This window comes from Nicotiana tabacum, chromosome 5 (genome assembly GCF_000715075.1).
Source record: "Nicotiana tabacum cultivar K326 chromosome 5, ASM71507v2, whole genome shotgun sequence".
NCBI classification, from domain to species: Eukaryota; Viridiplantae; Streptophyta; class Magnoliopsida; order Solanales; family Solanaceae; genus Nicotiana; species Nicotiana tabacum.
This window is the reverse complement of record NC_134084.1, coordinates 123644628-123656722: the sequence shown is the minus strand read 5'-3', so window position 1 is coordinate 123656722 and position 12095 is coordinate 123644628. Positions and strand designations below refer to the sequence as shown.

Sequence of the window (12095 nt, the reverse complement as noted above, 5' to 3'; positions counted from 1 at the left end):
TATTTCAATTCTAGTCCAAATTGGACCCCAATTCCCCAACCCAATTTTAATTTAAACCCAACCCACACCCTTTAAATCTTACCCAAACCCGGATCCCCACCTACCTCTTGCAATCTGGACCGTTGATCATTCAGATCATTGGTCCTCAGCTCCCCTTTCTAAATTAAACCAAACGACCCCCCCTAACCCCTCTCATTTCTTCACTCAACCGACTCTCATCTTTCTCTCTCTATCTCTGGTTCTCTCTAGAACCTTCTCCCCTCCCCTCCTCTCCGAAGAACTTCACCCACCTTCTTGGGCTGTCTCCTTGCCTGAATCCATGATGGTCTCACCACCCACCAGCCTTATGGCTCCCTCTTGAACGTGTGTCACCTTTTTGAGGCTCTCATGTGAACCAGAGGCAGTTCATTCGCCTCCCATGGTTTTCCATGCCATTTTTTGGCCATCCATGGCCGTTCGAGTAAGATCTGCGACTTTTTCGGCTAGATCGGTAACTTTTATCAAGGTTTTCTTACTTTTTCTGGGTTCTCCGAAACCCTAGCTTTAAGGTTTTTCCCATCTTCTTTCAGATCTGCCTTAGATATGCATATATTATGAACCTCTTGGTGTTGTTCTCAAAAGGTTTCTCCGATTTTTTTCAAAATGACTCTTCGTCTTCAAAGAATAGGGTTTTCCTAATCTCTTTAAAAGACTTCTCCTCTGATTTTCAGTGTTGTCTTATGATTTTACTAGGTTTAAACGGTTTGTTTATGTTTTCTTCTATCTGGTTCATCGTGTTGAAAACCCTAAGTATTTTTGGTTTGTCCGGGGTTCTGGAACTGTCTTTATTTATTTTGTATGTATACCTGTTTCGATTTGGGTTCTTTATGGTTAGATCCCTTTTCTTTGTTTGTCTTGAATGATTCTGAGTTTTTACCGCTTTTTAACCCAACTTTGTTAAAACCTTAATTTCTTAAAGTTTTTCTTCACTTGTTACTATGAGTTTAAAGGCTTTCTTTACTTGTTTCTGACCTTCTTTACCTGTTAGTTTGGTTTTCCACTCTAGTTCTATGTGTTAGCCATGACTACTTGATTCGTTGATTACCATGTTTCGAGTGGGTTCTTTTACCACTGAGCCCTTAGCCTACTCATGTTGTTGTTGTATGTTTGTGTTCATCTAGTTTGCTTCTTTTGTCAATATGGTTGACCTTCCATGTCTGATACTCTTGTTCATTCTTCCCTATTTATATATCGAAGTGCAGAATCTTGACTCCCTCTTGATTGATCTTGATTTCCTTAAGTTACAGTTGATTGCAAAGGTTTTTTTATAAACCCCTAATTTTACTCGTTTGTTTGAGTTGATTGATTCCCTTCCTTTATTTGCTGTGATGTTTCACCCCTGCTGAATCCTTTCCCCAAATTAAGTATATTTTGTACCTAGACTCAATTGTATACTCTATACTTTTACTATCTCTTATATGATCAAAAATCAATCTTTCTCAAATTGTTTTTCTTTCCTTAATTATCCCTGTTAGTATCCGTTTGAGCAGTAATTCCTTGATTAAAGGGAAGTATTCGTGCTAATTAGATTCTAATGGTGATTACTTCCATAATTGTGCAAAACCTTTACTTGTTACTTTATTTTCTACTCATTTTCAAAGCTATAAATACTCTACCCTCTCTTCTCTAAACATACGAACAACTAGCTCAGAACACACACATACATATTCAAACACTTTTTTCTACTACTTGTGCTAGTGCTTTGTCTAGCCGGCTGAAAGCCAAGGCTAGACTGTGGAACTTTGATTGCTTTACTTTTTCTGCACTTTGCTTCTTCAACGGGTATGTTCCTAGTTTAAATCCTGAAACTCAACTTATGTGTTCCTTTGTTTGACAATCCTTGTCCCTTTCTGCACTAAATTAATGGCTCATGCTATTAAATTGTACTTTTGTTTACTGCTTTACTCAGCATACTTAAAATTCTGCCCTCCTTTGTTCAAGTGTGATCAGTATGTTTACTTGTTCCTCAATTAGCATGTCTCCTAATGTACTTGATTCATGACTAATTATGTGTTTCTGATTTGGGTTCTCTATGTCCCCAACCCTTACTCCATGTTTGTAACTGCTGAAGTTGTACTACTCTTTGGACTTGTTCTGGTATGTGTTGTTGTTGCTCATATCCCTTGCCCCTTTCAAAACTGTCTTCCCTAAGCAACTCTTCTGTTGTTTTTGCAAATTTGTTTCAAACCAATCATTTTACAAACTATTTTCTAAAACAAACTCCTTTTCAAACATGTGTTCTACGCTTCCATTATACTCTTAGATCATTAGGTTTTGCCCCTTTTATGTGATCCTTGCTTTGGGACCCTTGAGCTCCCTCTGAACCTGGACACATAAGAGCTAGCCCTTCCATACTACACTCACTCTGTTTGGTTATGCAATCTGGGTGTGAGCACTGCCCGGGATCCCTTGAGGTCTTTAGGGAATTCTAACACACCCAGATATGAGAAAGGCTATGGAACAATATTGGCATTTGAGGTGGTTTATCACATAACTCATAGAGGAAGTCAGAATCAGGCTTCCTATAGTTGTAACTTCTTATTTTGCATTTCTCATGTAATTCAACCACATTGTCTGTAATAATTTGTAAACAAGTATTGGGGTGGCTAGTAAAAAGGGATAGGGTAAATATGCATGTTAAGGGTAGAAAACATGTTATTAGGTTTATGTTCCTAATTGTGCAATAGAAACCATACTTAGGGTTCATGCATGCATTAGAAATTATGCTCTTAGGTCTAATGTTTACTGTTTCAGCATGTGCACCTTTACAACATCATGTTTTAAAATCTGTTATTAATTAGCATTCTACTATTATCTGCATTCCTGTCATATGCACTTAGAAATTTTGCTCTTAGGAAATTTTGCATTCCTGCCATATGCACTTAGAAATCCTGCTCTTAGGAAATTCTGCATTCCCGCCATACGCATTTAGAAATTCTACTCTAGGAATTCTGCATTTTAGATATCATATTTTAGGATCTTATTTGCACTTACACTTAGTGTAAATTGCTGATTATAAAAGAGGTAAAACAGCTTCACACTTGATTATCTCGTTTAAAATAATTGGTAATAATCTCTGCAACTAGAACAACTTGCTCTTAGGGTAAAATAAGCTCCGAACCATCTTTTAATTATTCTGAATAACTGTTGCATCTCGCTTTGCGCCTAGGCAAGCCTTAGGTAATGACTTAAGTAAAACTGGAACTGCCTCTGTTTAATTATCAACTGTTAAAATCAGTAGGCAAACCTGATTCGGACTTTTTTTCTGAGTCATGTAATAAATCTGGTTCTGATGTTACCACTTAAAAACCCTACTTTAGGATTTTAAATTCAGACCTTAACTGTGTATAAGTCATGTTGTCTATGTGCATTATTTGTGGAGGTGTAACTGAGCCTTCTGCTTGTTTTCTGTGTTTTCCCCCTTTAAATGTAGTCCTACTTGTTTTGTATGTCGCCTTAGTATTTTGCCGTTAAACCTGAGGATTTGTCTAGAACCTTCTTATAAGATAGGAGTCCTAAATTCCTCCGGGACTGATAGGAAGGGACGGGTAATAGCATGCAATAAGAATCAAGACCAATCTTCGCTCTAATTACCTTCATGGGGTGGAAAACGGTAGATGTGGATATAATGATCGATGCGCTAATACCACGTGTAGCCCCTCTTTTGATGACTGTTATACCGGGTATTGCATTGATGTGATCCATATTACAAATAAACCGAGGACGCCCCTTTACATTTATAAGCATGCTTAGATCGTAACTCTTTTTAAAATCTTGCTTTTATTAATCATTTTCAAACACTTGTGTATTTAAATCCCCTATTATTTGAGCCCTACTTGTTTATTTGCTAATTGCACAAATTCACAAAAACTGTCTGACCAGAAACCATACTAGTGGATCCTGAGGGGTGCCTAACACCTTCCCCTTAGGATAATTTCAAGCCCTTACCCTATCTTTGGTTATCTAACATAGTTGTAGATGAACCTTATGGGTGCCCGAACGCACATTAAAATCGTTAGATGGCGACTCTTCAAATATGCAAACCTCATTCCCAAAAGGAATGAGTTGTCACATACCAAAATATCATGAACCCGATTTTCGCGAAAGGAAAAAGGGGGAGCAACATATCCGGAATGCTTTTATGTGGAAATTTGATGGAAATGTTAATTTGGCCTTAAAAATTTTAATTTAAGTTAATTTCGGTCAACATTTTGGATAAATGGACCCAGACCCATGATTTGACGGTCCCGGAGTGTCCGTAGGAAAATATGGGACTTGGGCATATGTCCGGAATTGAATTCCGAGGTCCCAAGCCCGAGAAATGAATTTTTAAAGAAAATTATTTTCTGGAATATATATATATATATGAGTTTTTGGAAATTTGAATGTTTTTTAAATTGATGGTATCGGGCCCGTATCTTGGTTCCGGAGCCTCGTACATGTCTTATATGGCATTTAGATTGAGCCTGTAAAATTTGATAAGAAACGGACTTGAAATGACGTGAATCGGACCCTTGGTTGTGAAATTTGAAACTTAAGTGTTCTTGAAATTTTTCTTTGATTTTGATGTTAAATTCATTGTTAAAGGTATTAATTTGGTGATTTGATCGCACGAATAAGTTCATATGATATTTTTGGGTTAGTATGCATGTTTGGTTTGGAGCCCCGAGGGCTCGGGTGAGTTTTGGATGGGTTTCGGGATGTTTTTAAACTTAGAAAAGTTGCAGGTTTTGCTGTCTCAGGTGCACAGAGGTTTTGTTCTTCGCGTTCACATGGTTCCACTCGCGAACGAATAAGGAAACTTCCTCAGGTGCCAGTTTGTTCTTTGCGAACGCGAAGCTATGGTGGGAGTACCCTTCGCGAACGCGTTCAGGCACTCGCGAACGCGTAAGGTTAATGGCATGGGATGAGGGATTTCATATTTGTTCTCGCGAACGCGGCCATCTGACCACGAACGCGAAGGCTCTAGGAGCTGAAGCTCCGCAAACGAGAGTCGTCAAACGCAAACGCGATGGTCAGCTGGGCCTGACCCATTGCGAACGCGATAGGCCTATCGCGAACGCAATGAAGGCTTACCTAGTCATTTCTAAAACAGAAGCAAAAACGGGCAGAACCCATTTACTTCATATTTTCAAAATTTTGGAGCATTGGGGCGATTTTCAAAGAACAGTTCTTCTCCAAACCGTTGGTATATGATTCTAAACCTTTTTCTTTCGATTTCCCATTGCATTTCATCAATTCTCATCCTAAAATCTAGGGTTTTTATGGTAGAAATTAGGAATTTGGGTAGAGTTAGGGCTTTTTGATTAATTGAAATTTAGACCTCGTTTTGGGGTTGGATTTCGAAACAAATTGCATATTTGGGCTCGTGGGTGAATGGGTGATCGGGTTTTACTCCGAACCTCGAGTTTCGACCAAGCGGGTCCGAGGTCGATTTTTGGCTTTTTGGGAAAAATGATAGAAAACCTATTACTAAGCATTGAGTATGAATTCTTTAGCATTTATTGATGTTGTTAAATTAATTTGGACTAGATACAAGTAATTTGGAGGCGAATTCTAAAGAAAAAGCGGTGTTTGAGGCTTCAATTGTGTTTGTGGCATCGAGGTAAGTGTTTGGTCTAACCTTAGCTTGAGGGATTAGGAGTTGTGTCTTATTTGCTATGTGTTAATTGTGGAGTACGACGTATAGGCATGGTGACGAGTATCTATACGTCGGTGTCAAGCATGACCGTGCGTCTTTTATTGTAATTGTTGTGACTCCGTTGTGGTATTTTGTGCTTCATATGAGGATTATCATTATTGTTCCCTTGCCGGGATGTTATTGTTATATTATTGTTCCCTTGCCAGGATGTTGTTGTTAATTTATTGTTCTCTTGCCGGAATTCTTTTATGATTGGTATTGATAAATGAAATAGGAGCGGGTTGCATGCCTGCAACGGTACTATATGAAATGGGAGCGGGTTGCACGCCTGCAACGGTACTATACAAAATGGGAGCGGGTTGCATGACTGCAACGATATTATATGAAATGGGAGCAGGTTGCACGCCTACAACGGTATTATATGAAATGGGATCTGGTTGCACTCCTACAACGGTATTACATGTGTACTTGTTTCTTATTTCCTTATCTTTTGCTGGTAATTGATTTATGACATTCCTTGCATTTCTTTATTGGTATTATGTTGTTATCTGTTACTCCCTGCAACATATTTTCCCCGCCCAACTTTAGCTTTAATTATCTGCCTTTATCTTCTGTTGTATATGATTTAACTACATAGGTTTATTTGGTAGTCTGGTCCTAGCCTCGTCACTACTTCGCTGAGGTTAGGCTTGGAACTTACCAACACATGGGGTCGGTTGTGCTGATACTACACTCTGCACTGTGTGCAGATACTGATACCGGAGCGTTTGGACCGCAGTGAGGGTGATGTCTTCAGTCCACTCAGGCAATCTGAGGTAGTCCTGCAGACATCTGCGAGCCTTGGCGTCTCCTCCTATCATTTCTCTTTCTGTGTTTACTTATTCATAGACAGATTTGTGTATATCCATTCAGACCTTATTTGTAGTATTCTTAGATAGTCTGTGACTTGTGACACTAAATTCTGGGTAGTATTGTACTTCAGATTATGTAGAAATGTTTGGTTGTACTATTAAGTTTTCGTCTTCCCTATTTCTGGTTATTTAATTTATTCTGTTGTTTAATCACTTAATACTTTGAATTGTTGAATCTGCTTAATAAAAAGGGTAATGAATTGATAATACTCGGTTTGCCTAGCTTTCACGAGTAGGTACCATCACGATTCCCGAGGGTGAAAAATCCGGGTCGTGACATTCTCTTGTTCAGTAACCCCAGATAAGGTGTTAAGTTGTCAGTTGTTACAAACATGCCCAGGAAAGTACTTTTCTCCACATTTGTAACATTCTCCTCTTGCCTTCCTAGCCTCAAATAATTTAGGAGTGACTCCTTGATTCTGCCCTATACTTCTTACACCACTAATTCTGCTCTTTCTAGCCATAATATCAATCAAATTCTCCTTGTGTCTTGTCTTCTCCACTGCATGGCTCAAGGAATAGGGGTCAAACACTTTAATGGTATGCTTGATCTCTTCCTTAAGACCTTTAATGAGAAACCCCAAGAAAAATTCTTCAGGAATAGTTGGATACTTTATTAATACACATGCCTTTAAATCTTCAAACCTTTCCAAATACTCGTTGACAGTTCATCTTTGTTCTACTCTCTTAAATTCTCCTAGCAATTTGAGGTTACTACTGTCAGATTCATTAAACCTTCTACAGATTCCTTCAACAAAACCAGGCCATCTAACAATTCCCTTACTTAACTGATAAGAAAAGTACCACGATTCAGCTCTCCCATTTAAGTGGAGGACAACTGATTCTAATTTTTGTTGTGGATCAACTATGTGATTATAATGAAAATATCTTTCACATTTTCGCAGCCAAGACCTGGGATCTCCTTCTTCAAAGTAAGGAAAGTCAACCCTAGAAGCAAAAGGTTTCACCTGAGGTTTTCTAGTAGAGTGTTCGTGGGGCTCCAGTATTCTCATTCTGATGCTCGATCCTTCACCATAGTAAGACTCACTCGGAGCACTGCCTAGAATTCCATCCTTGTTGGCGAGCATCTTCTCCATCATCACATCAAACTTGCGATTGAGCTCATCCATTTTAGAGTCGTTGTACTCCAATTTTTTATTTGTTTCAGACATGTAATTTTGTAACTGATTCTCCACTTTTCTTACACTTTCTTGAGTCTTCTTAGCTCTGGTTTCTGTGATTGTCTTGGTGCTAGGAAATACTCTGATACCATTGATACAACCAAGGGAGAACCACACCCCAAAAGCTAGCTATTAAGGTGGGAGAGCCCAAGACTATATAAACCCCACATCAGCATATTGCAATACCGATGTGGAAGTCAAGTCCCATGGACCATAACAAACCACCACGCTCCGCATCCATCGTTTTCCACGGCTGTGCGCCAGACTTTTCTAGCCTCGGGCGAACATTGCAATACTGGCATCACCATCCATGGCACGACGGGCACGGAGGGCAGTAGTGGCTCTGATACCAATTTATAATATACTAAAATTGACAGAAATGAATTAAGGGAAAAACAGTAGGAATTGAGGATTTTATTGATCAATGACTAATAGAATTGGTTACAAGATTGATTCTAACTAATCCTCCATGTGTTAAGCTGAAAGAAGAAGAAGAAGACGAAGAAGAGGTAGGTGTTAGAGATCGATAGAGAGAGAGAGGGAGAGAGAGAGAGAGAATTGGGAGAGAAGAATTGAGAAAAGTGGTTAGGAGTTGTAACTGATTTTACTAGATTTTGCATGCATCATTTCTTCTAGATTCTTCTATTTATTGATTAACGCTTGAGTGGGCTGATGAGTTGTTTACGTGGGCCTCTACTCTTTCCTTTATTCTGGCCAATTCTCCTTCTTATCATTAAGGCCCAATGTAATACAACTCAGTAGTCTTTCTAATATCTACAGTAAGGGAGACTTCAGTTCACCGACACCTTCCTAATTCAACCCAAGGCTTCCTCGAACATAACATATTACTAGCCCATTTTCCACAATATGTAACAACTCTCTTTAGCAAAACTATATTGAATAAACACATGGCGAATTTCAGGATATCTTAAACGGTACACAAAGTTTTTCAAGATATTTAAATTTTTGTTTTTTTTTTCAGTAATATTAATAATTGTCATAAAGCTTTCTGTGGAAATTTATCAAACTGTAGTTGAATTAAAGTTCTTTGAGAAGTCACGCATTCAAACATAACCAAGTCAAAGTAAAGGAGAAAAGAAAAAGTCAAGTAATGGTAAACGTCCAAGGACTCATTTTGAAACTCAAGCATTTTAATTTTCATATTGCTATTACTAATTAATTAGGAGAAAGTGAGAAAGGGACTTCTTATCGAGGAAAAAAAAGGACTTCTTGACCTACCACATACAATAGGTTTTACGGAAAAGGCCTAAAAATGTCATTCAATTTTTAAAAATGGTGTATCGATGTCATCCATTAAAAGCACGCTATTTACATGCCACCATCGTTAAATATTTGGCCTATCTATGTCATTATTTGCTTAACGGTTAAAGTTTTTCTTTTTTAAGTATTTATAATTAATGAATAGACCCCATATTCTACGTGTCGGTTCATTATTGGTCCGTCTTTACCCTGCCCTACATTAATTTTAACCTTGGTGTATTTACCAATACTCAACCCGATAAAAATAAACCCAAATTTTTACCCCAAAACCTAACCCTCCGGTCGTCTCTTTCATCAAACAAATTCCCTTTGTCAAAAATCCCTCTTTAGTCTTTCTCAAAAGTGTCTGCACAAATCGGACGGTAGCGTTGATGAGCCAGAGCGGCCGGTCTTTGGAGTTGACTCCGACGTAATTGACAAATGGGTCCACGATGTCTTGGTAACGCTTCCACCGGATCTTTCCCACTTTTCCGTCGCCGAAAAATGAGAAGTCCCAGAATTGAGAGAACAGCTATTCCGCTAATCACACCTGCAACGACATAGTATATAACATTATGAGATGATTTTTTCTCTTTGTTGATTGGTGGTGAATTGATGGGAACTTGTAAGTGCAATTCAGGATTTGACGCGGCCAGATTTCCAATTGTGTCATTCAATTTGAAATTTCTAAGCCATTTAAGATTGCATTAGCATACGCAGCTTTTGTTTCCATGTTAGGGCGCAACTCAAGCCATACATCTTCCTTGCTTCGCCGGCCATCTGTGTCTCTCACATACACCACGTAGTCTCTGTAAACCGGGATTCTCCAGCCGCCGCTCCATTGGGTTAAAAAATTTGGTTTGTTTTTACCGGGTTGGGTATTGGTAAATACACCTAACCAGGGTTAAAACTAATGTAGGGCAGAGGTAAAGACGGACCAATAAGAAACAGACACGTGAAAATGTGGGGTCTATTCATTAACTATAAATATTTAAAAAAGAAAAACATCAATCGTTAGGCAAATAATGGCATAGATAAGCCAAATGTTTAACGGCAGTGGCATAGAAATAGCAACCTCTTAACGGATGGCATCGATAGGCTATTTCTGTAAGTTGAGTGGCATTTTTAGGCCTTTTCCGTAGTTTTTATGCAAAGGAGTTAGAATGTCGCCTTTGTCTAAACAAATACTATTCTCAATAAACATACAAAGAATAAATAAACTAGCAAATGAAAACTATGGAAAATTGAAATTTAAATCTTAATTAGAGATAAAAAATACTAAGTTATTTTTTTATCCGTCTAAGTTTTAGTTGACATAGTTGTATGGTACCTATGTTGATGGAAGCTAGCTAGTTATATAATAGGCACCTCTTAAAGCAATTGAGATGTGCGTAAATTGACTTGAACGCTAATATAACAAATCTAATTAATCATAATTAATTCGAAAGTAGTGGTAGACTTCCTTTGAGATGCAGTGTTTAACAGTTAAATTTTGTTATTACGAAATGCCATTGAAGCTGTTTTCGTTTCAAACTACTCATCATTAGATATTTATAAGAAACCAATCTCTAATCATGTAAAACTCCTATCAATTGTCTATAGTTTTTATTACAATCAAGTTTTACCAACCTATTGGAACATACAACTGGATACATGTCAAAATTTCAGAAGTTACAAGATGGTAGTAAAATTAAAGAACGTTAAATATTAATTTAAAATTTTTATCCTTAGGAGCTCAAAGTCTACCTTCTCCTACAATGCTGGACCCTCTTTCTCCTTATATATTCGAGGAAAAACTTATGACAAAAAGTCAATAGTAGAAAGAAACAAAGTCAAACCTATATAAATGGGTGTGGCACTGTGTGAGTATTGTTGTTTGTTTGACTTTGTTATAAATTAACTTGCAGCACCAATTACACAAAAGAGAGAGAGAACTTCTCTTTGTTTGGTTTGAAAAAATTGAAATCTACTAGGCGCTTGGACATAAAAATTATAATTTTTGAAATAAAATAGTATTTGGAGTTAAGTTGAAAATTGGTATTTGAAATTTAAAATTATGTTTGGATATGCATTTCATTTGAAAAAATATTGCAGTTTTGTGAGTGGGGAAACAAAAATGTTTTCGAAAAAACTCATTTTTGAAAAAATTCCAAAGACTTCCAAATTTTTATGGACAAACACTTTTTTTTTTTTTAAAAAACGAAAAAAAAAAACGAAAAAGTGTCTATGGACAAACGGGTCCGTAGTATAAGTTCATATGTTGAAAAAAGCAGTTGAACAAACTTATTTTCCCTCTCATCTCATACATTTCAATTTCTTCCTATGACAGTTACCTACCCCCACCCCTAGAAGTAACCCTTTCAACTCCCAACAATTTCACATAATAACCACTCCACCTACAACTACTGCAAAATCCATTTAAACCAACACCCTTTCTTGTTCCTAATCCTCTTACAAAACCCTACAAATACCCTCCAAAAATTAAACATCTCCAAGAAATTAAGAACAAGAAACCAAAAACATCATTAATATTTTAGCCATGTCTAGTGTTCATTCATCGACAGTATTAGCGGAGACAATTTCATGGTACTGTACCTTGTTCTTGGCAATCATGTTGGTTTTGAGCTGTTGTGAATCGACGGAAAGTGAATTCGCAGTGCAAATGCATGAGCAGCAGAAGTTGGCTATGAAGAAGTTGCCATTATGTAATGAAATTTATGTGGTAAAAGAAGGAGAAACATTGCATACAATAAGTGAGAAGTGTGGAGATCCTTTTATTGTTGAAGAAAATCCACATATTCATGATCCTGATGATGTTTTCCCTGGCTTAGTTATCAAGATTACTCCTTACAAGAATACGTAAATTAAAACAAAAAAAATTGTGGATGTGTTACTAATGTTTTTGAATTTTACTTATGTACATGCATGAGCTCTCTTTGTAATTTTTATTTCGTTTTGCTGATTTTACGAGAAATTTTACTCTGAAGAGGTTCAGTGGCATAAACTCTATATATATATATATATATATATATATATATATATATATATATATATATATATATA

General features: G+C 37.2%; 1 protein-coding gene across 1 annotated transcript; it reads left to right on the top strand.

The window, feature by feature from the left end:
• The first annotated feature begins 11571 nt into the window (after positions 1-11571).
• LOC142180945 (uncharacterized) lies at positions 11572-11895 on the top strand. The gene has a single exon (XM_075253050.1). The coding sequence runs from the start codon at positions 11572-11574 to the stop codon at positions 11893-11895; it is 324 nt and encodes a 107-aa protein (XP_075109151.1).
• The last annotated feature ends 200 nt before the right edge of the window (positions 11896-12095 follow it).